The 26,812-nt window shown below is 49.8% G+C and overlaps 1 protein-coding gene across 2 annotated transcripts in view; it reads left to right on the top strand.

Moving 5' to 3' along the window:
* The window catches only part of LOC105501523 (chromosome unknown open reading frame, human C9orf3), a 355,937-nt gene that overhangs the window by 169,484 nt on the left and 159,641 nt on the right, over positions 1 to 26,812 (top strand). For both annotated transcript variants that reach the window (XM_011927517.1, XM_011927518.1), the window contains exons 6-7: positions 18,960 to 19,149; positions 23,421 to 23,527. In XM_011927517.1, the coding sequence (XP_011782907.1) occupies positions 18,960 to 19,149; positions 23,421 to 23,527 (297 nt within the window). The remainder of the gene's footprint in view (positions 1 to 18,959; positions 19,150 to 23,420; positions 23,528 to 26,812) is intronic.

Here is a 26,812-nt window from a genome sequence, read left to right as displayed (position 1 = left end):
TGTTCTTTGTACAAAAGCACAACAGATATCGTATTGATGGACACACAAAAAGGGATGGCTTGTGTAGCTGCAACATAAAATAAACCAAGAAAATAATTTTTGAGTTGCTGCTTACTCTTTTATGTGATTTCTTCTTCTCATCCTTTTTTTCCTGATTAAAGAATGAGTGCCGTTCATCTCAATAACAACCTCAAGAGCAATCAGTAATCTTTCAGTAAAGTTAAAATATTGGCTTCTTTATGCTCCACTTACATATTGTTTAAGGCAGATTATTTCAAAACGTTATAAACACAGTTACGGGATTGCATTAAATAACTGTTCCACATCCTGTGATAACGGAGGTGAGATGGGGGAGCAAGAAACTAAGCGTTCCATAAAATAAGAAAAAGGACTAAAATTTTATTTCAAATTCTAGCTTTATCAAAACGGTAAATAAACATGTTCTTCTGTCATTTTTATAGTTATATTTAGAGGGATAGCCTTGTCATTCCAATGTACCTTCCTGTACATGTCATCGAGCCCTTATTGGAAGTTGCTCACCTCACACTTTCGCCCTAGTCTTGCTAAAACCTGTTATAAAGTATACTCTGGGAAACACGTGCACACAGGCTACACTCACAGAGGACTTCCAGCAAAAACCTTGCTGGAAAGCTACAAACAATGAGATCTATCAATGATCAGATGGCAACACCCATCACTAACAACTGCCAACACTCAGACTGAAGCAGTCAGACACTGTGAGGAACCATCCATCATCCCTGTCATTTCTTCAGGGAGTGCAGAAGGCGCTGGGGGAGGGAGCCAGGGCCCTGCAGTGGACAGAGGTGACAGCAGATCATGCAGCAGAATGCAGATCCAAACGTGACCTCCAGTTTTTACTGTGAAAATGTGGGAACCAAGACAGGGAGAGAAACAAGAACTTAATAAAGAATAAAAAAGTAAAGAATTTTGTTTATCAGCTGGGCACGGTAGCTCACACTGACAATCCCAACACTTTGGGAGGCTGAGGTGGCAGGAGTTCAAGACCAGTCTGGGGAACATAGTGAGACTCTGTCTCTGGCTGGGCACAGTGGCTCACACCTGTCATTCCAGCACTTTGGGAGGCCAAGGCAGGTGGATCACTTGAGCCCAGGAGATCAAGACCAGCCTGGGCAACATGGTGAGACTCTGTCTCTACAAAAAAAAAAAAAAAATGTAAAAATTAACCGGGTGTGGTGATGTACGCCTGTAGTCCCAGCTCTCAGGAGGCTGAGGTGGGAAGATTGCCTGAGCCAAGGAGGTCGAGGCAGCAGTGAGCCACTGCACTCCAGCCTGTGTGACAGAGTGAGACCCGGTCTCAAATAATAATAATAATAATAATAATATAATAATAAATCCCTCTCAATAAAGATTTTGATAAAATTAACCAGGTCCCAGCTACTCAGGATGCTGAGGTAGGAGGATTGCTTAAGCCCAGGAGTTCAAGGTTACAGTAAACTGTGATTGCGCCACTGCACTCCAATCTGGGTAACAGAGTGAGACCTTGTCTCTAAAAACTTAAAAAATATTTTCGTTTATTGAATGTCTCTTCCTGCTACACTGTGACCTCCCTAAGGACCCCAGTCCACATCAGTTTTTTTTTTTGCTAATGTATCCCAAGCCCCCAGCACAGAGCATGGCGATGTAGGCTCTCAGTTAATATTTGCTGAATCAATGAGTGGTGCAGCAGCACTGTCCACCGTCTGTGTCCTGTTGCCCAGCCCAGTCTTGGACTTAGGTGTGTGTTCCCTGAATGGAATCACCTGGGGAACCACAGACACGGAGCTGTTCCCCCCACGTGTACGTCCCGCTGATACGAGAGAGGAGAGGTGGGCCCGAGTTGGGGCTCTGCTGCGTCACTGGCCTCTGTTCCAGGTCAGCATTTTCCTCTTTCTGAGGCCACCACCCTCACAAAGCTGTTGAGATTCAATGAAAAAGAGAGGAAAGATGGATAGGAAGGGCCCCTAGAAATAAGGATATTACTAATTTCCTAAGGAAAGTACAGACTTACGAGTGACATCACCGTATCTTAAAATCAGACGCACTGGTTTCCTGCAGACACAGGGAAGACCCACAGCTGCAGGCATGTGCGGGGCACGTGGACAACCCTGCTCTGCGATTGCGGCACGCTGCTTCTCAGGCTTCTCTAGAAAGGAGGAAACTCAAGAGCTGAGAGACCCAGAGGCTGGTGTCCGCATCAAGTGCAGCTGCCGTGTTTCAGGGGGAGCCGTCTTGTGTGTGTAGACAGTGTTGGCCTCAGAGACCAGCCAGGAGAAGGCCGGGTGGGCACAGAGTCAAGCGTCAGGTTGCTTCCCGTGGGAAAAGGTGTAAGGAGGAAAGGACTGCCTGCATTTTTGCCCCTTTACACCCATGCGTGCGTGCACACACATGCACACCTCCCCCACACCAGCCTCCCCAGAGCCTCTTCCAAAGCAACATCTCCAGCCTCGGGGTGTCAGCAGTAGAGTGCAATGCTCCTTCCAGGCATCTGGGAGCCTCCCTTGCAGCATCCCCTCTTCAGACTGCAATTAGAGGCATGTCCCTCTCAACAGCTGACCAAGGTGCAGGCAGCTGGCTGGCTGTGTGAAGGCAGCATGGCCTGCAGGGTGGGCCGCCCCGCAAATCCAAGGGCAAGAGGAGTCCCCGGTCTGCTCTGGGCCTCTTTCCTCATTTGCTCTTTGGAGGTGGAGGTTCCTCTAAGTGCCCTTCCAATTCCTTTCCAGCTCTAGTCTTTGAACTCCTGGTTTCTTCCTTTCCAACTTAGGGAAATTATTTTCCCCACTTTTCCTGAGAGGGGAAGGGTAAGACACCAGGCTGTCTCTGACAACTGCCAAAGTGGCCGTTTTTTAATGGAAAACCAGCTTCCTTCTCAGGTTGCTTAACAGAGCAGAAGCTTCTCGAGAACAGAGAGGCCTAATGTTTCCCTCTGGTTTTTTGACGTCATTTGCCTGTGGGTGGGTTCCCATCCGCTGCCACCTCTCCAACCACACTGAATTTTATTGCGCAGATTTTAAAAACACACCTTGGTGTGGCAGGCCACCGAAAGAAGCGATCGAGCCCAGAAGCCCTGCTGTTAAGCTGTGGCAGAGAGAGCTTTGGTCCAGTCTCGGACTGTGCCAGGATCCCACCCCACAGAGTAAATTCTCCATCCTCCCCTTGGCCCCTCGCCAATAAAAGCAGAATGTTCACTTTACACTATCTCATGGGGGATTTGAAGAATCAGTTCTGAACACTGACTTGAAAGCACTTATCCATCTAAGAGAGTGTAAGAAGTGGGGAAGGGAAAAGGGAGCTAACATTTGTGGGATGTTTGCCTGTGTGTCTGCTTGACTTTCATTCTTTCCTTTAACTCTGCTTTGTAATTATCATACACAAAACCGTCAAATGGTTTAGGCTGCTGAGAGTCTAAAGCTTATCAAGAAGACAGTGGCCATGCAGAGGTAGAGGGGAAACCAGACCTCCCATAAGCCCCCAGGAAGCTAAATACCTTTGGCATACTTGACACCACCCATGCAAAGTTTAAAAGTCTAATCATGTCCATTTGCAATGCACAGATAAGGGGCACTGGAAGTATATTCACCAATACAAATATGTTGGTGCTTTCCAATGTCCGAGAGTTCAGCTGAGTGGCTGCAAATCTCGTCACTGATAAATAACAGACATGTTCATCTTATTCCAATATTTTCCTTTCTAACTTAAAAATAACTTTGTCATTTCTCCTGGTACGCTTTGAGGTGACTAGTCTTAAAATGTGTCACGGGTGGTAAATTCAGGAGAACTGAGCTTGGCCTCCAAAATAAGCAATGTTCCCCATGACATTATGGAGTGAAAACACCCGCTTGCTTTGGTCTTGCCTGGTCTGAGGCTTCGTAACGTGAGCAGCATTCACAGTGAGGCCGTGCATGGAACTCACGCCACACGGGAGCGGTGACTCAGGTCTGTTCTCCGAAGGGGTGAGGTGATGGCTATTAATATTTTATTTCATACACTGTAGTGTTTGCAGAAGCAAACATGCTGTAGTTAAGGTTACGCACATTGAGCGCCAGCATAATCCAGTTTTTCTTTCCACCAGGCTTTTTTCACACAGATGTGTTCAACCCAAAGGTGAATTTTTGGAGCCTTGAAAAAAAAAAAAAGAAAAAAAAGAAAGAATGAGAAAATTTGAAAACAATTAGGTAAACCATTATAGTTCTCCAACTGTGAACAGATGACAGTTTTTATACTTGGAAAATAGTATGAAGTGTTTTCTTTTCTTTGTTTGTGGTTATTTTCCTCTCACATGAAAGTGGTCAGCCAACCACCAAAATAAACAAAAGGAACGATGAGGCTAAAGCTTAAGGGTAGCCATTTGTCAGCAGAAGTAAAGGCCAAGTGTTCCCAGAAAGAAGGCGCCGCAGTCAGCTGCTGTGGCAGGAGTGGCATCCATCTCCGAAGCCTGTGTGTGACTGCGCAGGGTGGCACACGCTGACGTCTGCCCTAGATCCCCACAAGCCTCTAGCTCGGGGTGAGTCACCAGTTTCAGGCAAGGGGTGTCTGCTGGTTCTGAGGTGACCGGGCCTTTGAAAAAGGGTTTTGACGGAAATACCTTGCAGACTCAGGGCTGAGTCCACCATGGCACACATCTGCTTCCAGCCCGTGGGATGAAGGCTGCAGCTCGCCGGGTCCTGCTTTCTCATCTGAGAATGGGAGGGGTAGGCCTCTCAGAGCCCTTCTGTATCAAGTTTTCTGGGGACCCAGAACCAGCCCCACTCCTTCCCAAGCTAGCACGAGCACATCTGTCCTCCCCGGACTGTCTCCCCCGTTTCGGTTGTGGCAGAACTGCGGGGAGCCAGACCTGTGCGGGCTTTGGAATCGGATCCCTGCCCAGATGGATGCTTCTTCCCCTGAAGTAGTTTTCTCCTGGGCAGCCCTCTGTACATTCTCACCTTTCCTCCCCGCCTCTCGTCCTGCATCAGAAGCAGCCGGTGCTCCTTCCCAGAGCCCTCTCTGGCAGACTGTGAACAGCGTGGGCCATGCCTCTTCACCTGAGGAGAGAGGCTCTGAAGCAGGCCCTGCACTCGGGTGCAGAAGCATCCGGCACCTATGGCAGACTGGTTATCTGAACCCTGCTACCCGGGTAGGACCCCAGCTTCCTTGCCCTCTGGCTTCCGAGTCAGGGCTGGGTCTCGGGCAGCCTGGTAGCACGCAGCACGTCAGCCGCAGACTTCTTGGGCTCCCTCAAGGGTAGGACCTGATGCTACTGCAGTCTCCCTGCTGTGGGCACGCCTCTGCTTTTGCTGTTGACTTGAGGATGTGCTTTTAACCGAATGCACCTGACTTCACACTGAGCGGGCAAAGGACAGAGGGCTCACTGGTCTAGGGTCCAGCTCTTTCGGAGGACAGCAGACCGTCTTTGGCCCCAGGGCCAGCCTCTGCACTTTTACATGATGAGATGCGGCAGTGCTTCTAACTGTCTGTCGCTTGAGAAGTGTGGACATTTCCCTAGATCTTGTGGCAGTTCCTAACACATCTGCAGGGAAGGATCTTGCGGGAGGGGCAGTCTATTAGGATGAGCTATATGAAATTGCCCATGTTTTGAAGTTGGAAAGGGTCACGTATTGCATTTTATATAGTTCAACCTAAAGGACAAAAAGGTGGAGGAATGTCGGCCTCCTTGTAATGTCGTGTTTACCTGATAAGCATCCTGGGGTTTTACCTGGGGTATATAATACAGTATTCGTGTCTATAGCAAAGAGTATTATTGTAGATACTACAATCATTACTACTTAAGGTATTATCACACTGCTACATGAGCTCACTTTAGAAACCACTGATAGAGACAGAGGGAAGACTATCTATCCCCTGGAAGGCCCCAGTGCCTTGGCCCTGGCCCCTGGTCTTTGCCTTTGGAACTAGAAGTTTCAAATGAGCTCTCCTCTGCCCCCATTCTTGTCTTCCCTGCTTTGAGACAGGACACCTCTGGCCAATGGGCTTCCTTTTGGAGATAAGAGCTGTTGGGTGATCAGTGGCCTCAGACAGCGTAGCTGTCACTGTTCCGTTTTGTAAATGTCATGGTGATAAAGCCATTTGCTAATGAAAAGGGTGGGATCCATTGCCCTAGTGGCATTCACACCCATGCTGTCACCGTCTAACCCAGATTTCTCAGAGCAGCCACTGGCTTGGTGTCGTAGCTGAATGATGTCACTTCAAGCATCACGTAATTTTCCAGCTGGCTAGGATGGAAAAGGAGTTTATTATTGTGGCATGTTTTTCACAGCGTCTGAAAAAAAATGAAGCAGACGGGGCTATGTGACAGGATCGGTTCAGGGATACGTGGCAGGATCCGGTTCTGTGTTCACAGGCGTGTCTGAAGGCCACAAGGTACCTTTCACGTGCGATAGAAATGTGACTCTGTGGCAAAAGAAACTTTTTTAAAAAAGCTTTTCTCAAGAGATTTTAAATATGTATGCATAATTAGTGTTGGAAATTGGCCTCAAATACATTAAACTCAAAAGACTAGGAGCTGGGCTGCCCAGACCCTGGTCTCAGTTCTGTCCCTACTGACAGAGCTCTGACTTCATCTTTGCCTTACTTTCTCCATGGAAAAGATGGACCTCCCAGGGTATTTGTCTGTTTTTAGCTTTTCTTTGCGGTGTAATACATGCAGAAAAGTATACATCGTAGCATACAGCTTGTTGGATACAAACCGTAGACTTCCCTGTCACTAGCACCCTGACCGAGAAACACACATGACCAGCACCCCAGAAGACCCCCGTGCCTCTTCCAGTCAACCACACACACACGGACTTCCAGCAGCCTCGATTTCAGCCCGGTGAGACCTGGTCCGGCTTCCGACCTGACGAACTGTAAAATAATAAATTTGTGTTTTCAGGCCACCGTGCTTGTGGTCGTCTGTTACAGCTGCCCTAGGAAACCAATGCGCTGATGCTGCTGACAAGAGGGAGAGCCAGGAGTTGACCCCCAGCTCTGTCCCCAAAGACCGAGTTCTTAAAAACCAGCAGGATAAATAGTACCGCTACTGGCTTTGTTAGGTGTTTGGTCATCGGTGAGGGTATGAAGGTAGAATGAAAGTGCAGGTGCCAGCCAGCGTGCGGTTAAGTTGGGTACTAGGTAGCCAGTGTCTTTGAGGTACTCTGACTTGCCCAGCCCCCGACCCCATGCTCAGAATGTCCCCTGCCTGGAAAGAGGGAATGTGATATGTTCCTAACACTTCAGTGTGAGTTGAGTGCACTGTCTCTTCCTAAAGTATTTGTGTTTTAAAAGATGACCTGAGCGATGACTTTCTACTATTTATGAGAAAGAGGGCTACACTAGGGGGCCATGGCTGACCGTGTGAGACACAATTCCTTGTCCATCTTCCACTGTAGAGTCAGAAAACACCAAAAAGCATCTTTCCCATGCTGTCTTACAGAAACTAAAGAGTAGGAATAGCTAGCAGGATAGCTAGCAGAGACTAAAGCATAGGAATCTCAGCTGTGGGCTCCCTGGGAGAAGTTGCTTTCCTGATAAAAGGGATCGTTGTTGCTGGTACAGCTCATTTCTGTCATGTTAAACACGAACATGGTGCATGGAGGTGTAGTGGTCAGCCTGCAAGCATGAGGAAAGAAGTGTACACAGGAAGGATGAGGAGTGGGAGTAGAGCAAGTCCTCCAGCTCCCGCTGCACTGCCGGTCACTGCACCCGCCCCAGCAAGGTCTTGTCACTCCGGAGGTCTTGTTTCAAGAAAGGAAAAACCTCTCCAGTGTGTGCCAGTGTTCATTGTATTTTCTGTTACTTGCAGCTGAATACATTCCAAACAGGCCGAGGTGCCTTTCAGATCACAAAAAGGTAACCACCTAGGAATGGGGACATGGGCAGGCAGAATTCTTTAGAACGAAAGGAATTCCTGGGATCCTTGCCCACACCTTCACCATGGTGAACACATGCAAGGAATGATGAGTCAAGGGAACTATCCGGAGAAATGGGATTGAGCTATAGATATCCAATAAACCTGATGCATTCCGTTAGGAGAGAAGAAATAGAAGGCTCATAATTTTATATGAAAAGGTTAGTTAAAATCAGGAGACTTTGGAGAGCCTTTTATTTGTTTATTTTTGTTTCTGGTGAGGTTTATTACCTTTCAGAGGGACATGCTGTTAAGTTGAGTACCTCTGAGAACAACCATCTGTCACGTATTTTCCAGGACCACCCTGGGAAATACGAGGCATATTGTCTCCTTATCTCAACAAGCGTGCCGTGTTGGTCTATCCATGGAGTCATAATTTGAGATTAGGAAATATGCTATTATTCTTAAAAGCTCAATTATTTAAGAATCCCCAATAGCCAGGTGATCCCTTACACTTAGTGGTATTTATTGATGCAGATGAGTACTTTGAAAAATTAAGAGAGACATTTACTTTGTAAGCTACCACTAAGACGGTCTCTGACCGGATAAAGATAACTCGAGCAGGCGAATCTGTTTAACAAAGGTGGTGATATATATTGTGGCAGCTGAATGCCCCCTTACAGCCAAGGGAGAACAATTAGCGAATTCATTCGTTTAATTCATGAATTTTCCTTCTATTTACACTTTAAACAAACATGCCAGTTGTTTGCTTAGTTAACAAGCTCTGCCTTCATTATAAACCATTAGTGGCTAGTAATAATTGAAACTGTGTTTGGATTTCAAAAATACAATAAACCCAATTAATTTCACCCTTAGTAATATGGAATTTGTCTGATTGACCTGAGCTAGGCAGAAGTTTGTGTCTTTGCCCTTTGCATGGAGGGTTTGCTAAATCATTTTCTAGCCATAAACAGGAATTTCTCATAAGAAAAAACTAAACAAAACAGGTTAAATCCTAATGCTTATAAGGAGCCAGGCAGCAATATAAATTAGTGAATGGGTTGGATAGAGCATCCTCTGAGAAACACTTGGTCTACTTTTGATGGAGACTTGGATATAAGAAATATTTCACTTTCTATCCTGTGATAAGAAGGAAAAAAACCACACCATGATGAGAAGGAGGCTCAGCCAGTGGCAGGGAGACAGGAGGGAGAAGTTGGGACCACAGCAAACTGGAGAGCCCAAGCCCTGTCTGAAAGGACCAGCTCCGATTCAGCTGCAGTTACTACATAAGAATGCAGGCCTGTGATGAGGGACTCCCAAGCGTTTTTTGCCTGCTTCTCGGATTTCACCAGGATGAATCATAACAGGGACCTGATAAATTCCTATCTTCGAAATGCTCTGTACTGCTTATTATTGTTCTTAGGAAATGATAAAATATTGCCCTTTGGCGTTAGACGTGTGTGTGTATGTGAACAGAATAAATACGTGTCCACTTCTAAAAAAGACCTGGGCCTAGTGTGGCCACATCTTCCAAATTTTTAATGTAATTTGAAAATCTGGATTTCTGAGAAATGAGAAAGAGGGCGACACTAGGGTGCCATGGCCGACCGTGTGAGACCCGATTCCTTGTCCATCCTCCACTGTAGAGTCAGAAAACACCAAGAAGCGTCTTTCCCGTGCTGCCTTACAGCTAGCAGAGACCAGTCCCAGCTATCTCCCATAGCTGAGATTCCTCTCAGTCTTTATAAACGGGAAGTTTGTAAGTCTTCCCATTTATGAACTTTGGCAGTGAGTTTTTGCTATTTAAGCTGATGCTGTGCAGCCACCACAGTGCAGCTCAGCAGCTCTCAGAGTTGTGGTCTCTGGACCGGCCACGTTAGCATTGCCCGGGAACTTCACAGAAAGACAGGTTCCTGGGCCCCACCCAGGCCTACTGACACAAACTCTCTTGGGATGAGGCCCAGAGCTCTGTTTTAACAAGCCTTTCAGGTGGGGCTGCCAGCTTTTAGCATATATTTCATGGAACATACACCAAAAAAATTATTCGTTGTTTATCTGAAATTCAGATTTGACTGCATGTGCTGTTTTCTTATCTAGCAGACCTACCGCCAGGTGCTTCTGATACACGCTGGTGTTGATCAAGCAAAACATGTGTATGAGCCAGGCTGCTTGTGTTTGAATCTGCTTTGACACACACTGACCCTGGGATTTTAGGCAAGTGACATGATTTCTGTGTGGCTCGGTTTACTTCCACGTAAAATAGGCACGATAATAATTTCTTCCTCGTGGGGTGGTTGCTGGAATTGAATGACTTAGCGAACATAAAATACAACTTTTCCTGGGAGAAAATAAACAATATATGTGTTTAGTATCATCATTATTTTATTTTTCTTTTCTTTCTTCTCTAATCATCACCACTGCTGCCACCACCCAGCCGCGAGGGAATACGAGAACTCATCTTCCTTCAATTCTTTTTTCCTGGATCTTTGATTTAGCAGAATTGATTCTAATGTGCTACTCCCCAAGGCCACTCTGTTGCTTGTTCCTACCCAGAGTTACCCTTGCTTTGAAATCTAGTTGACAGTGTGGAGGTCCGGCAGGGAACCCACACTTGCCTCCGCCCCGACGTCCTGCTGCCTGAACTCTGTCAGCCAGCAGTGCCTCTGTGGTGCTCAGGCCTCTTGTTGGACAGACCAACCTTGCTCCTCCATTTCTGCTTTCACCAGCCCAGCAGGGCAAGTCAACAGCTTCCTGACCCTGTCTTGGGTTTTCAGATTCACAGCGGGCCTGACTGGGTCTTGGATTCTTGCTATCAGTTGGGGAAACAATGAATGCCTTCCTCAGCAATTAAATTCTCAGTACACTTGGGGAAATCCCCGCAACTTTTTCCAGACAAGGAACATGGGAAGATTTGATTTGTGAACCCAAAGAGTGTATTTCAAAGGAAAGCACTCACCAAATTGTCCTTGCCGAGAATGGCTGCAAGCTGCCCCAGCGCGTCCCTCCATAAAGCAGCCCTCCAGGCCTCCACACCACCACACGTGACAGACTTGTGCTTGCCGTGAAAACCACCAGGATGAGCTATTACAGCTCTCAGTTGTGCCATTTTATTGCTATTCTGGGAATGGAGCAAAACACATTATTTTATTAAATAAAGATTTTCCCTGTATCACAGTGGAGGCTAATTTTATTAGCTCTTTTTATGGGAACAAACATCATCGCCCTGATTGGGGAGGACGGAGGTGGGGGCCCTGGGGAGGTGAGGGAGTGGAATCACATTTTGTCATCTGCGCGCTCCAATGAGGCTGCCGACATGGTTTAATTGGTTACTCACTTTAATTACTTACTTACCAGAAGAGTTCCCCAGATCCTGCAGAAAATACACAGCTTTCATTCATAAGTAATTTATAGATGATTCAAAAGACATGTTCAGGGCCAGGCTCACGCCTGTAATCCCAGCACTTTGGGAGGCCGAGGCAGGCAGATCACGAGGTCAGGAGATCAAAACCAGCCTGGGCAACATGGTAAAACCCCCGTCTCTACTAAAAATACAAAAATTAGCTGGGCATGGTGGCGGGCGCCTGTAGTCCCAGCTACTTAGGAGGCTGAGGCAGGAGAATGGCATGAACCTGGGAGGCAGAGCTTGCAGTGAGTGCCAGTGCACTCCAGCCTGGGCAACACAGCAAGACTCCGTCTCAAAGAAAAATAAAAAAAGACATGTTTGGTTACAATAAATATTTGTTCATTTTGTGTGGGTATGAGTGTGTCCCCTGATAATCAAAATCTATAGTCTCCAAAATGTGTAACTAAATGAATAGAATGTTCAAAATTTGTTCAAAAACAAATTTTTTGTTCTCATCTATGAGATTCTGGAACGTTTAAGGCAGAACATGTATCGTCAGATTCAGAGAGGGAAAGGAGTCCAAATGTAGTTGAAAAACTCAGTAAAATACTGTTTCTACCTCTGATTCTTTAGCTTTGAAACCTGAGACTTTCACGTGCAGCTTTTTTGATGACCATGACCAGCAGAACCGGCCCCCCCTCCACCCCCAGGAACCGGCCCTCACCCGCCCCCAGACTGAGGCAGAGCAGCCAAGGCAGGTGCGCCAGCTCCTGAGAGTCAGGCAGCTGCCCGGTTCCGTGTGCGGGGCCGAGGTCTCCGCGGCGTTCTCTGTTCTCTCTGGATGTGCTGCCCGGTTCCGTGTGCGGGGCCGAGGTCTCCGCGGCGTTCTCTGTTCTCTCTGGATGTGCTGCCCGGTTCCGTGTGCGGGGCCGAGGTCTACACCGCGTTCTCTGTTCTCTCTGGATGTGCTGCCCGGGGTCAGAGGTGATGTATCCGCTGCCCTGCTGGGCGGCAGCTGAGCCTTCTGCATGGTCTACAGAGCTGCCACCGAGCCAGAGGTGGTCTCTGTGTTTCCTGGAGTCCAGGTGGTCTCCATGTTTGGTCGTTGCCATGCTGCTTTTCCTGCTAGCAACAGACCACGGCTAGCGCTGAAGCAGATGGTGAAGCTGGCCAGTGTTTTCTGTCCCCAGCCTCCCCTTCCGCCCTCATGCCTCTCTCCTCCCCATTGTCATCTGTGCTCTGCTCTGGAGCCTTTCCCTGGCCCCCATGAGCTCCCACCTTGAACCTTGCTGGGATCCAGGTATCCCTCATTTACATCTCCATGTGACGGTAAGACCTTAAGGCTCCTCTGAGAGCACTTAGAAGTTAAACCAGGTCATAAAGCTGGAGCTCCCGGCCTCGGCGTCGCTGTTTGCTTCCCTGACGTAGCTGCCCACTTCCCGGTAGTATCACTGCCACGTCTCTACCGCAGCTTCTCTCTCCATCTTGTTAGCTGCCTCCCCAGCTTGTCTTCTGTGTCCTTCCTGCTTTCTCTGTCTCCCTCCTTTTGTTACCTGTGTCTGCTTCCCTCAGCCTGTCGGCCTCTTTTGTAATGCACTTCCTTCGTCTTGTTTTCTTCCCTCATCTTTCTATCTGCTTCATTCATCTCCATCGTTATTTCCCTTATCTGCTCCGCAGCTCCTTTCTCTGCTTTTCTCCTTGTCTACTTCCCTGTCTTTTTATCTGTTTCCCCATATCATTCTCTACGGCCGGAATTTTGTTATCTTCTTGCCTCCTGTAGCCCTTTGAGTTTGTGACCTGCTTTAAACCATCTCTACTTGAAAAGAATACGAGGCTTTAGCGAAAACAGATGACAGGTGGAGAACCAGGGAGAGGTAGACTCGTGTGTCACCCTCCTGGGGACAGACCTAAGTACCTTTGTAAGGGCTTGTCTAACACATGTCCCTGTGACCCACTGGGGACTCCCAGTGTAGAACAGGGTTATGAGGAAGTAGGCACTGCTCTTCGGGGGCATCAGCAGTGGAGTAGTGATGCCCCCCATGGCCTCTGTACCCCTAATTCCTACCTTCTTCTCACTAGGAAGAGGCCTGCTCACCTTGGGCCAGTTCTGGCTGTGACGTAGATTGAGGGAACAGAGGTCTCGGGACGTGGTTGATAGCTTCCCATTGGTGCCTCCTGAAGACAGAGCTCCTGGGAGAGTAATGATCATGAAGCCCGTGGGCTTGAGCTGGCACAGAGGGACGGGAGCCCAGAGGCCACAGGTGTAAACCCAGCGACACTGGGCAGAGTGGGTCAGAGTGAGGCCGGGAGCCCAGAGGCCACAGGTGTAAACCCAGCGACACTGGGCAGAGTGGGTCAGAGTGAGGCTTTAGAGTCCGGACTGTGTTTAGAGTTAGGAGTCCAGGCTTGAGCTCCAGTCTTGGCTCTGTTGCTTGCCAGCTGTGTGACCTTGGGCTAGTCAGTCTCCCTCTCTGCACCCCACTTTCCTCATGTATAAAATGAGATCATAAAATCAAATACTAGCACCATCCTGAGGTTGTGGGTAGAGCAGTGAGATGGCATGTATAAAATGCGGTGCCTGGCACGCCGCAGACACTGAGCAGTGAGTCTTTAGAAGGAGAAGATGTTTGGGTGCAGGAATAAGGAATGTGGCCTGGGGCTTTCCTCAGTCTCTCCTCCGTAGTCACATTCGAGTCAAAATTCATTTAGGCAAATGAGTGGATGTTTTGCTATTTTTTTTTCAGATTTTTAAAAATTGTTTTAATTTTAATTTTTTGTTGCTGTCGAGTCGGCGTCTCGCACCGTCGCGTGGGCTGGAGTGCAGTGGCGCAGCCTCGGCTCCCTGTAACCTCCGCCTCCCAGGTTCAAGCCATTCTCCTGCTTCAGCCACCTAGTAGCTGGGATTACAGGCACCCGCCACCACACCTGGCTAATTGTTTATATTTTTAGTGTAGATAGGGTTTCGCTATGTTGGCCAGGCTGGTCTCGAACTCCTGACCTTGTGATCCGCCCACCTCGGCCTCCCGAAGTTTTTCAGAATTTTTTAGAAAACACTTCTACTAACCTTAAGCCTTTCTTTCAAACCCAGATCCCCGTACACACTGATCAGACGTAGCCAGTTTGCTCTCTATCTCCTCAGCCTCCCGTTTAAAGATTACACACTGCAGTCGGGTGGGTGCCAGATGAGGAAAGCGGAAGACGTGGATTCCCTCCCACGCAGTCTCGGGGCCAGTGGGAAGGAGGGTCCCGCCAAACTGTCTGGGCTACCCCCCAACTTTGGCTTCAGGACTGCAGAAGCATCTCCTACATTAGGCTGCATCCAGGAGAGAGGGACTAAGGGATTTCGTGTAGAAATAGGGCCAGGGGCTGAGTGTTGGGCTTGGCACCATGTAGGTGAGAGTGTTGACGCACATCACTTCACACACCTGATGAAGGAAAGAGGAGACAGGCTAGGAACCTCAGAGGGGCGGAGAGGCCGTTTGTCTCCCTTTCAGATGGGCCCAGGCTACTACGAGTCCGCATTTCAGTTGTCCAGTTTAAATTAGCAAGTAATGAAGTTACACAAGCGGAGCTGCTGCTCGTGATTATGAGACCCTTAGAACTATCCCGCTGGACTTGAGAGGGCCGGAAGCCTGGTTCCCCTCTCTCTCGGGTCTTCCTTCATCTCTGTCATGAGATATTGGCCTGCACATGTTGAAATTGTGAAAAGCGTCGAGTCCGTGAGAAGTACCAGCTTGACAAATGTAAGTCTGCACGATGCCTCCCGAGGATCTGTGTGAACAGTAAACTTGCGGCCGGGCGCAGTGGCTCATGCCTGTAACCCCAGCACTTTGGGAGGCTGAGGCGGGCGGATCACCTGAGGTAGGGAGTTTGAGACCAGCCTGACCAATGTGGAGAAATCCTGACTCTACTAAAAATACAAAATTAGCCGGGCGTGGTGGCTCATGCCTGTAATCCCAGCTACTCTGAGGCAGCAGAATTGCTTGAACCTGGGTGGCTGAGGTTGTGGTGAGCCCAGATCGCGCCATTGCGCTCCAGCCTGGGCAACAAGAGCGAAACTCCGTCTCAAAACAAAAATGTAAACTTGCTGTCTCTGAGGGGAATTGGGATCTGCTCCCATAAAATGGGAGGGGTGACCTGGGGGCTCTTCTTGTCCTTAACGGCAGGCAATTGCCTGTCCTCTGGTTCCTTCCACCCCTGCAGCCTGCTGGAACCTGCTGTGGCAGCAGCATCTCGCGGGGCCGCTGAGTGATGGGTTGTTCCATCTACAGCAAGATGGGCCATGCTGGTCAGGGCTCCACGGAAAAAGCACAAATAAATCAAACACCAGCTCCTACTTAAGATCTGATGAAATTCTCCATTTCCGCTCCAAATTGAATTCCTCCCGAAGGATGGGAGCAGCTCCTGGGAGTAATGAAGGCACTCCTTCCTCCTCTGCTAGAAACATGTTTTAGATTAACAGACGCAGCCCTCTAATCTGGGTGGGTAGGTAGTGTTCAGGAACAGCCTTGAGAAAGTGTTTTCAGACCAGACATGATATTTTTAATCTCGAGGGGCAAGGCGGCAGACGTGCAATACGCTTGGCCTCTGTGGTGGAGGCGGCCCCAGAGGTGGTCTCCTGGGGAAGAGGGACGACGTGGGAGTGTGGCCGCAAGCCACTCCTGCTGCCACCTCCTTCTCCTCCACCACCTGGAGCCAAGAAGAATTTATGGTGGGGAACAGAAGTGAGAGGGCTTGTGCTTTTTGAGATTTGATATACCACTTTCCTTCCCATCTCTTATTTGGGAAGAATAGTACACTCTGTGATTTAAAAAAAAAAACAACAACAAAAAACCATGAAAGAAACGTTTTTAGGATGAAGATGTCATTGAAGTGATTATCTTCCATTCTCTGTAATGGTGATGAATCGACAGTCTGGCATTTGTAGAGGCATTTGACACCGACTCTTTCAGGGAAAAAAAAAGAAACAATTTCCCAGTGAACCTTGTCAGGGGGAAGACTGATCACCAGCAGGCTGGCTCGGACCCTGAGCACAGTTCCAAGAAGGCAGGGATGAGGAGGAGCCGGGCTGGGCGCAGGGATGAGGAGGAGCTGGGCTGGGCTGGTGAGTCGAGGCTGAGGTAGGAGTGCAGTGTTCTACAGGTCCATTTCGAGGGTGGGCATGAGATAGATTATCTGTTGGGAAAGAAATTCTTAACATTATTCCTTGAAGTGAGCTAAAGTAAATTACTTGTCTTCACTCACCGTTGAAAAAAAAGCAGTCTAAAAAAAGATAAGAGGTTAAATCTACTTAACATGAGAAATGCAGACATTTAGGATCCGAGGGAGGGAAGGAAATTCTCCTTGAAAGAATATTCTGTTGGTCCTTTTATGTCAGAATTTTGTCAGCAGCCTGTAAGAAAGGTTATCAAAACCTCACTCCATGTGTTTGGTTTACTTTTAAAAAGAAGCCTTTTCCTTCATAAGGAAATAGCCCCAGAGTATCCAGTAAGTCAAACCCAACTTCACAGGCCAAACGGGCCCGGGAGGCTTTCGATTCAGGTTCCCAGCCGGAAAATCGCTTTTCAGGGAGAAGGTCATGTTTTCCACAGACAGTGCGGTCATTTCTGTGGTTAACGCCCTTGCTCCTGAGCCGGAGGACGTTCGGGACGTTCAGGCTTGGTCGCCCTCAGAGGACGGTGGGAAGTACATTTACCCCCGACTCAGAAGAAAGGATTGAGGATGGCGAAGGGGAAGTTTAGGTGGAGTTCCGGCAGCGCTGGGGCCTGTCCCAAGGCCCACAAGATGGACTGAGGCCAGGGTGGACTGAGTCTCCAGAACACTGAAGGGTGGGGAGGGAAGTCTGGTGCCGACAACAAGGACTGCTCAAGGGAAAAATGAAAGGGTGGGAGAAAGAAGTGCCACCCCCCACGTGGCTGCTATTGTGCCTTCCTTCAGGCCCTCGCAGACTTTTATATTTGCATAAACGGGCCCTGGTGAGGCTTCCGCGCTGGCACAGAAGAGTAGGCAGGTCCCCGGACAGTGGAGGCCTTTTCTCCATAAAGTCTCAGAGCGATTTCACAGTCGTCCGCTCACAGACGCTTCCTGGCCGGAGTCCGCCCCCCAGTCTCTGGAAGGACGTGCAGGTCTGTCTCTCTGGCTGCAGACCCTGCCCACGCAGGCTTGCCCTCCAGCCTGTTTATAAGGCCTGAAGTTACTTCTGTTTTGTTTTAGCCCAAAGGGTGAACTGCTGCCAGCAGTATGTCTGGAATGTTATTTACTTGGTACATTTCTGTGGCTTTTCTTTGTAGCATTGCACATGCCAGAGCCATTTACTTGAAAATGCCAGGTTGCACAGTTTGTCTTCTCGACGGGGTGACTTTCTCAGTTAGGGGAGTTGAGTTCCTGTGTCTCTCAGCTTCTTCCTTCCTTCCTTGTTTTTTTCCCCTGGTTAGTGCTCTGAGCAATACTGTTGGTGCCTGTTGCATCGCACCCCTTTGTCCTGAGTGCCCCAACTCCACTGGTCATTTCTGGGATTTCTGGCGTCCTCTTCGAGCACCTGGCAGACGCTTTTTCATTGGCATGCCTGCCCTGTTATGGCTTCACGTGAAAGCTGTCTGTTTTGGCAGACGTGACTCTCATGATTGCAGTTGAGCTCTGAGCTGAATGGGTGATGTTGTGTGAGGGAACTCGAGGTGGGATTTCTCCACTGGTGGCTGTGGGAGTGGAAGAAAAACCTGCGAGCCGTCTTGGCTTGTGCCGAGCTGACATGATAGCAAACAAATGACTTTTGAAGGGAGGAACCGGTGTGTACAGTTTCCCAGTTTGGAAGGTTTCGCAACTGTTTTTGTTCAACTGAAGGAGGAGAGAGTTTTTAAGGGCAAATTCTTCATTAGGAAGACTGTAAACAAATCCTGGAAAAAGGATAATTGCTGAAGGAGGAGGCGTGGAAGGTATTTGATGGGCCTCTTTCGTCAACTCCCCCTTTTCCCCATGTCATCTATGCAGTTTTAATGGTGGTATTTTGGGTTTTAACACAAGGTATGGAAAATGAGATTAGCTAAATCTCCCTGTCTGGTGCCGGTCCTGGGGCCGTTTGCACACCTGGGTGGGATAACTCCCTGCCTTCTTTCTCTCTCTCAGCATAATTTTGTTCTGTCATTGAGTCTATAAGCTCTTGCAGATACGACAGAAAAGCTTGGCCTTACACAGGCTCGGCCTTTATTCGGGCCTCCTGGAACCCTCAGCCATCCCCAGCAGCTGCTGGTGTGTTAACATCAGAGCCAGCCCCCGTGCAGAATGGAACATTTTTTGCTCCATTCTTCTTGGCTTTTTCTGTCCTTTTGTGCGACTTCTCAATTTGTCTGTAAGCTGCTCAGATTTTTGGCTGAAGGGTCTTCTTTGATCTCTCTCCTGATGGTATAAGCTTCACACTGTCACACCTGCTCTTCTTTTACAGTCCAGATTTCAGAGGAAATGCTTCTACTGCCTTGTAATTTTTTTTTTTTTTTTTTTGAGTGTAAAACGTTGGTGCAGGTTACTTATTACAGGTAATAGCCGTTTCATGATGGAGAAAACTGCTTGGCAGAAACGGCCACCTGAACTGCAGCCAGAAACCTAAACTGCCGCTTTATTTATGTCTGAAAGCATCTAAGCCACAAGCCTATCAGTCATGATCTAGCATGCACATGATAATAACAGGCTCGCCAGGCTAGGAAAGCTGCCCCATGGGATGGCCGGGAGGACAGGCTCTAACAAGACTGTGTGCATTTTCTCCCCCATCCTCCACAGCCCACACATCATGTTCCTCTCTCAGAGCATCTTGACAGGAGGGAGCCATCTCTGTGGGACCCGCCTCTGCCATGAAATTGCCCACGCCTGGTTTGGCCTAGCCCTCGGGGCCCGCGACTGGACGGAGGAGTGGCTGAGCGAAGGCTTTGCCTCTCACTTGGAGGATGTGTTTTGGGCTGCAGCACAGCAGGTGGGTTAAGGTGACCCTGAGCATCCCACTCCCCAGAGTCAAATTCCGTTTCCGGTCATTTGCTCACCCAGCAGCTGTGGACTGAGGGCTTACTGTGCACTGGGCACAGACTTTGCTGGGGAGATGGCTGCGTAAACAAGAGAGGGAAGCCCCCACTCCCCACAGGATGTGAAATCTGGAGGTGGGAGAGAGAGTGGACAAGTGGATCAGCAATGGGTCAAGTGTGGGAGGCCAGTCATCTCTGTGAACAGAAATGAGCCCCAGAGAGGGCCAGTGGGTCCTCTTTTAGAAGGCAGTAAGAGAAGGCCGTTCTGGTAAGGAGATATTTGAGCAGAGATGTGAAGAAAGGTCATGCTATGGCATACTCAAGCACTTCTTTGTGGTTCTGATTGTGGTGACGTGTGTGTGCGTTGTGTGTGTGTGTGTGCATTGTGTGTGTGTGTGTTTTAAATAAAGAGGTTAAAACGTAAATCCAGAGTCATCTCAGATGTCTGCTCACAAGTAATGAATGAAGAATGAAGCAGGGGTGGTATAGATTAGGGAATGGTGAGGACTGTGGCAGACTGACAGCTGCTACTCAGCTCTAACCAGTTGTCATGGTGAAGGGAGGAGGGCTCAATATAACCTACACTATTCGTTTTTTAAGGTAATTTATAATTCTGGACTTTTATGTGAAGTTTACTAACGTAAAACATACCATGCGAGACAAACATACCCAGAAGCCAAACCTGGTGCACACGCTCCCAGTTTGCAGCCTCTACCTTAAAGCATTGGCCATCAGTTCTAATGAGAATAATAAGCAGCTGAACTGCCTTGTGCTTACTTTCAAGTTCCTAATTTATTTATTTTATTTTATTTTATTTTATTTTATTTATTTTTTTAGACAGAGTCTTGCTGTGTCGCCCAGGCTGGAGCGCAGTGGCAGACCTTGGCTCACTGCAACCTCCACCTCCTGGGTTCAAGCGATTCTTCTGCCTCAGCCTCCTGAGTAGCTGGGATGACAGGCACATGCCACCACACCTGGCTAATTTTTGTATTTTTAGTAGAGACAGAGTTTCACCATATTGGCCAGGATGGTCTCGAACTCCTGACCTCGTGATCTGCCCACCTTGGCCTCCCAAAGTGCTGGGATTACAGGCGTGAGCCACCATGTCCAGCCTCAACTTCCTAATATTTGGGTCACTCTTTTTCCCCTGTCATCCTTGTCCCTTATACACTGTGCTATTTGGCATTTTCCAAAATCCCCAGGTTTGTGCATACCTGCATGATATTGTTCAAGGTCCTTTGTCTGTTGAAATCTTGCTGGAGGTCCCCTTCTCTAGATAGCCCAGACTGATGACCCGACTCACAATTCAGCACTGCCCTCCTATACACTGTGGGTTCTCACGATACGTGGTACTTACCTTTTTAAACTTACTGTTCTGTTTTCTTTTCCTTCTACTATGTCATTTCCTTATCCTCATACCTGGACTGTGACTGCTTCAAATTGGAGCTGGGTCTTGCTTTTCTTACCCTGGCCATGGACCCAGCAGTGTTCTCATCAGTGTCTGCTGCCACATGGAGTCCTGTGAGGAGAGGCCACAACATAGACACAGAAAAGGCTCTGGGCTCTGAGTCAGAAAGACTGACTTCCAGTCCTGGCTCTGCCGTTCACCGGCTCTGTGAGTGTAGGTCGGTTAGGTACCTCCCCAAACCTCCATTTCCCCATTTGTAGAATGGATATTAGAATGCCGAAGCTTGCAGGGTGAATGGGATCAGGTGTGAATGAGCTTAGCACCGTGCCTGACACGTGGAGAGTGTGCAAGAAATACCTGTTCCCATCCTCTTTGTGTTTCCCTCTGCCTTACACACAGGCACTCAGCAGGGGTTTAATGTGAATGTACCTCTATCACCATCTCTTCCCTGGAGTGCCTCCCTTCTGAGACGGTCCGATCTGAGCTGGTCCTGGAGTTGTCATGCGTTCCAGGCGTCTGGTCATGACACCTCGGCTTTGATCTCCTGCATCCCCAGAGTGCTCCTCCTCAGCCTTCCCTCTGCCTAGACTTCTAGCAGGCCACTCCTTAGTCTGCTGGCTTGGTCCTGCCTCTTGACTGATAAGTTTGCAAAGAGAAGTAAACACTAAATGTCGTCAGAATTCCGAGGTAGGAGAGGACAGGCCTGGGCGGGCCCAGAAAGCCTTTGTGGAGGCGGTGGCTTCTGTTGTGAGCCTAAAGGGACAGCAGGAGCTGAGCTTTCTCTGTTGCTCCTTTCCCTTAACATGATAGAGGTCAGCCCCCTCGTCATCCTTGGAGGTCCGTGCAGTAACTCTTCAAGATGCGAAAACATGAACACCCCTGAGGCAATATGGCCATTCTAGATTCCAGCACAAAGTCCGAAACGTTTCCAGAGCACGTCCACCAGGCTGACCTCTCCCTTCAGTGGCGAGACTGAGTTGTTGCTGGCCCTGGCGAGTGCCTGCCTCAGACCATCCAGGGAGTGGGGGAGCACCCTGTGGGCCGGGGTGGGTGTGCCACCTCCCGGCTGCTCTTGGCCAGCAGGCCCCACCAGAGACCAGGGATGAGGATACAGGGTGATGGGGTCACCGGGATCACTTTGCTGCCTGGGAGACTGTGCCCTGCAGCACTGAGCAGTAGAAAGCATGGCGGGGCTGGGGTGGGGTGCAGGGACGTGTGAAATCCCAAGGAGGTGGAGACCACCATCCACTCAGAGAGGCATCCGCAGGGATTTGTGAATTGAGTCAGTCGCAAGGTTGGATGGTGTAACTTGTCATCAACCTGGAGAAAGTCTAAATGCCTTCACAGACATATTAGTGTGCTTGGACTGCAGTAATAAATGCCAGAGACTGGGTGACTTAAGCAACAGACGTTTATTTCTCACGGTTCTGGAGGCTGGAAGTCCAAGACCAAGGTGCCAAGAGGGTTGGTTTTTGGTGAGGCCCCTCACTCTTCCTTGCTTGCAGACGGCCACAAGCTGCTTTTTCTCTGCGTTCTCACACGGCCTTTCCTCTGTGCCTGCAGAGAGAAAGAACACTCTGTTAGCTCTTCCTCTTCTTAGAAGAATAGCAGCCCTGTAGGGTTAGGGCCCCACTCATGACTTACTTAACCTTAATGACCTCCTTGAAGGCCCTGTCTCCAAATACGGTCACACCGGGGTAAGGCCTTCAACACGTGTATTTTGCGGAGATGCAGTTTAGTCCATAACAGCAGGCACGTGGGGTCTGAGGATCATCCGGCCTCGGCCAGCTTCCCTGCACCTCACTCCCTCCCAGAACGGTCATCTGCGCTGGGTCTGACGTATGCCTTGCCATTCTCTAAGCACATCACATCCTTGCCTGGCCCCACGTGCCTTGCAAGTGCTTTCCCTCTTCCCGAAATCCCTCCTCCCCGGCCAACTCCTGCTTCCCTGAGCACCAGCGCTCTCACCACCCCCTCCTCAGGAAGCCCTGGTGGGCAAGGGGGCATCTGGGTTCTCCCATCACCTCTCCTGTCACCCGCTCTCTGATGTTAGTTTTCCTGCCATCGCTCCCTCCCCTGGCTGCTCCCCCAGGCCCTGTCTCTGTTGTCCCCAGGGCCTGGCAGAGACTCAGTAAATATCTGTTGAAGGAATTATCAGGAACGTTTGATTTCCAGAAACACCGTGGATAGACGTCTTCCCTCCCCGGTGGGTGCTCTGCTGCCCGCCCACCCTCACAGAGGTCCGGGCCATGTGGCCCAGTGAGCACACCAGGGACGGCAGCTGGTTCTGACTCCGTAGGGTAGAGTGTGATGGCCTCCCCTCCCCCAGAGTGAGTCCAGGCAGCACTTCGAGTTATGTGCACACAGAACCATCTGGGTTGCATTAGCAGGCCCCGCTGGAAACGGTCCTTAGCAAAATTGAGGGCTGGGGAACATCGGAGGGGAACGGTGGGGCCTTCCCTCCTGTGCAGAAAGACAAAGCAGGAAAAGAGGACAGATCCACGTGGAAATGGCCACAAGGGAAGCCCGCTCTGTCCAGACCAGGTGTGTGTTGGGGGGGCGGGTGGGTTCGCGAACCAGGCGACCTCCGCCGAACAGCAGGCCGGCTCCACTGCCAGCAGCACAAGCGAGCCTGCGCGGCTGGTTTGCTGTTTTAGGCACTAAGAGGCTCCGGTGGCCTTTAGGGTTCTGATGGAAGCAGGGGGAGAGCAGACGGCAGGCTACGTGGTCCCCCATTGAAACCAAACGAGCCATTTCACCGGGACCACAACAGTGACGGTGTTTTGTGCATGTGTGTCTGTGTCTGTGTCCGAGCAGCTGACCCCCCACGAGGCCCGGGAGCAGCAGGAGCTGAGGGCCTGCCTGCGCTGGCGTCGCCTCCAGGATGAGACGCAGAGCTCCCCGGAGGAGATGCAGGTGTTAAGGTAAAACTGCACTGTGACCCGCAGCCCTCTCACTCCCCGCCTTCTTTCCTTCAAGACCTCTCCCTGCCCACGGATGGCATCTGCTGGGTTTCCTTTGTAAATTAAGCCGGGCGGGCTTCTCGTCCCCCCACATGGGATGGTTATGTCCTAAGTCTTTCAGGGTGTGTGTTTTGATTTGCCTTCCGACATTTTCCTGGTGACTGTTCAGGAAAAAACTAGCATGAGGCCATTTCCGGGGGTCAGATCCTTCGTGTGAAGTTCCAATAGTCACTTTATGCGGTGGCTGCGGACGTGGCGAGGGTTGGGGTTCGGCAGCCTGGCAGACAGTAACCCTATAAAGCCAAAGGGGAAAAAAAGTCTTTAGGAAAATATTGATTCCTAAGTGTTTAGTGGTCACAGATGTGTGTGTCAATGGGCCCTTTTGTGTCCACCGTAGCCCAGCAGGAAGCCTCGCTGCCCCCCGTGCAGTAGGATTCCATGGCCAGCTCCTGAGTTTTGTTTGTAGACTGTGGCTTGTGGCATGCGCAGGATTATTTCGTGCCGTTTTTCCACGTGTGTCCCTCTCTGCTTTGGTTGTCTGAAACCTCGTGCCTAGGCTCGGCGAGCTCCAGGAGACTGCGGTTGCTGTGGCAATAGAAGCTTCCGTCCGCCCCTCCTCTTGACTAGAGTCAGATGCTTGGAATCTGCCATCAAACAGGTGGGGAGGGATGGCCATCCAGGAACTGCCCCTCTCCTCGCCCCTTCTTTTTAAGATGGTGTCTCACTCTGTCACCCGGGCTGGAGTGCAGTGGCGGATCTCTGCTCACTCTAACTCCTAAATTCAAGTGATTCTCCTGCCTCAGCCTCCCGAGTGACTGGGATTACAGGCGCCCACCATCACGCTCAGCTATTTATTTATTTATTTATTATTTATTTATTTTTGTATTTTTAGTAGAGAGGAGGTTTCACCATGTTGGCTGGGCTGGTCTTGAACTCCTGGACCTCAGATGATCTGCCCACCTCAGCCTCCCAAAGTGCTGGGAGTACCTTCCCGGGCAGAAGCCTACCTTGGATGGTTCTGCTTTTTGGTTTGTTTTTAAACGAACACCCGCACTTCGCCTGTGACTGAAGCCTAACTCAAATGCACCCCAGGGAGAGAGCTGGCTGGGACTTCTGTGCAGCACTGCAGAGCGTCGGGTGTGGCAAGCTGCACCCTTCCCACGGCAGAGTTCCCTGCGCTTGCACGCTAAGGCGGCCTCCCAACTTGACTCATGCATTGTTTCGGAAAGGCAGATCTAGTGGAGGGAAGTGGAGCGGGCCAGGAGCCAGGAGACCTGTGTTCCTGCCTCAAAGCCACTGTTCCAGCATCTGTTCCCTCGGCCAATGCTGACTGAGCCAGGCAGGACAGCTGCCCTGTGGCCACTGTGGACACGGCCCCTGCTCTCATGGAGCTTCCACTTAGCAGGGACATCGCTGCATGTACTGGCCGGTCACAGGTGGTGCGCAGCGCGGTGAGCGGACCGCCCGGCGATGTCCATACTGACTGGAGGGTGGCACATCAGGAGGTGGGGAATTTCTCTCTGAAAGTGAGCTGCCTTGTACGTAGCCTGGCTGAGGCGGGAAAAGCCTTAGTGTGCCTTAGGGATAGAAAGAAGGGCAGTGTGGCTGGAAAGGGGACTGAGGGCTGGGGCAAGAGAGGCAGGCAGGAGCCAGGTCACACGAGCCTTTCTCCAGGTTCTCAGAAGCTGCTCCAGGGCCTTCAGCAGGCAGGTGGTGTGATCCGCTCAGTGTTTGTGCGGCGCTGCCGTGTGGAGAGCACCACAGGCAGCCCACGGAAAGCCAGCAGAACGGTTGCAGCCTTGCAGTAGTCCATGCGAGAGGCCCTGGGGTGCCAGTGACAGAGGCAAGACGCAGACCCATTTGAAATGTGTTTTGGCCATGGAACCAGCAGGTCTTGGTTGATTGAATGTGGAGAAGAGGAAAATGAATGTATCCAGAATGACTTGGAGGTTTTTTGAGTTGGATAGTTGGGTAGATGGTGATCCCATCTATGTGATGGTAAAGACATGGGGAGGAGCTTGGAAGGAAAATGAAGTTTCCAGCTTTGCATGTGTTAAGTTTGTGATGACCAACAGATATTCAATAGGATGAACTTTGGAGACTGCAGGTCAGGAGCTCACTGGAGAGACGAACATTCAGCCTATAAAACCCCTTAAATCTTGAACACAGTGAAATCCCAGGGAGAGAGGAGACTGAGAGCAGAGGTCAGGAGGAAGAGGGGGAGGTAACAGAGGGATCTAGGGAAACCGTTACGTGTTTCCCCAGAGAAAGTCAGGGCACTGGAGCCATGGAAGCCAGAAAAGAAGCTGAGGCAAGCAGGTGGGAGTGGCTGATGCTGGAAGCTGCCTGGGGGATGAAGAGGGGTGAAAGAGAGAGAAGTGGGACTACAAGGGTGGTGGAGAAGGAAGCCAGGCTGCAGTGGACAGGAAGCGGGGCTGGCGACTGTAGGCTCTGTGAGAGGGGTTGTGCTGGCCCAGGAAGCAGAACTGGAAAGGCAGCAGAGGGACGTGAGGGCCAGAGAGGTTTGCTTTCAGGTAGGGCACCCAGGGGCATGCTTACTGTGCCTTACTGGGCCGCCTCGCTGTGCAGATCCCTTCACCCCTCAAAGGCTCAGGCCCTCCACCTAAGAGGTCATCTCCATTCTCCACGTCTCTAAGTCCCTTTGGTCCCCTTGGTTCTGCATAACCATAGTCCTTCAGTGGGGGCAGAGGTTCATAATGAAGATGAGTTTTGATGAACTGTGTTTCCAACTTGTAAGCCAGTCAGACCGCACCCTGGGAAGTCGTTCACACACGAGGAGGGCCTCGTCTCTGGCTTCCCTGGAGCCTGAGTCAGCCCAGCTTCTGATGGCCAAGATCTTTTCCTTTGTGTGTGGAGCTGGGAGAACAATCTAGTATTTTTAGACCTTTGTGCTAGACGGCTTTTTATGGCATTTGCTTTTCTTTGTCTTAGTATTCAGAAATTTTGTTTGCCTAAATTTAGGCTAACCATGAATTGACTGCATTTGAAAGGCTTATGCACATCAGTAAGGAAAATACTGTTATCAGATGCACTTAGAATGAGGAGGAAATGTTTCCGAACCTGCCCTGAATTATACAGTGTAAGTCTCGTTTACTCCCATCCCCTAGAATTCTCCCTTAAATGGACTCAGAGAACCTGGAAATTACTGAAAGTAAAAGGAAGAACCAGACTTGTAAAAATTTGTTTTCAGATTTTGTTTTCAACGAGACCTTGGGAAAGAAGTCC

The sequence above is a fragment of the Colobus angolensis genome, unplaced genomic scaffold (genome assembly GCF_000951035.1).
Source record: "Colobus angolensis palliatus isolate OR3802 unplaced genomic scaffold, Cang.pa_1.0 Scaffold72, whole genome shotgun sequence".
Taxonomy (NCBI): Eukaryota; Metazoa; Chordata; class Mammalia; order Primates; family Cercopithecidae; genus Colobus; species Colobus angolensis.
The sequence above is the reverse complement of the archived record's forward strand: the minus strand, read 5'-3'. Positions and strand labels throughout refer to the sequence as shown.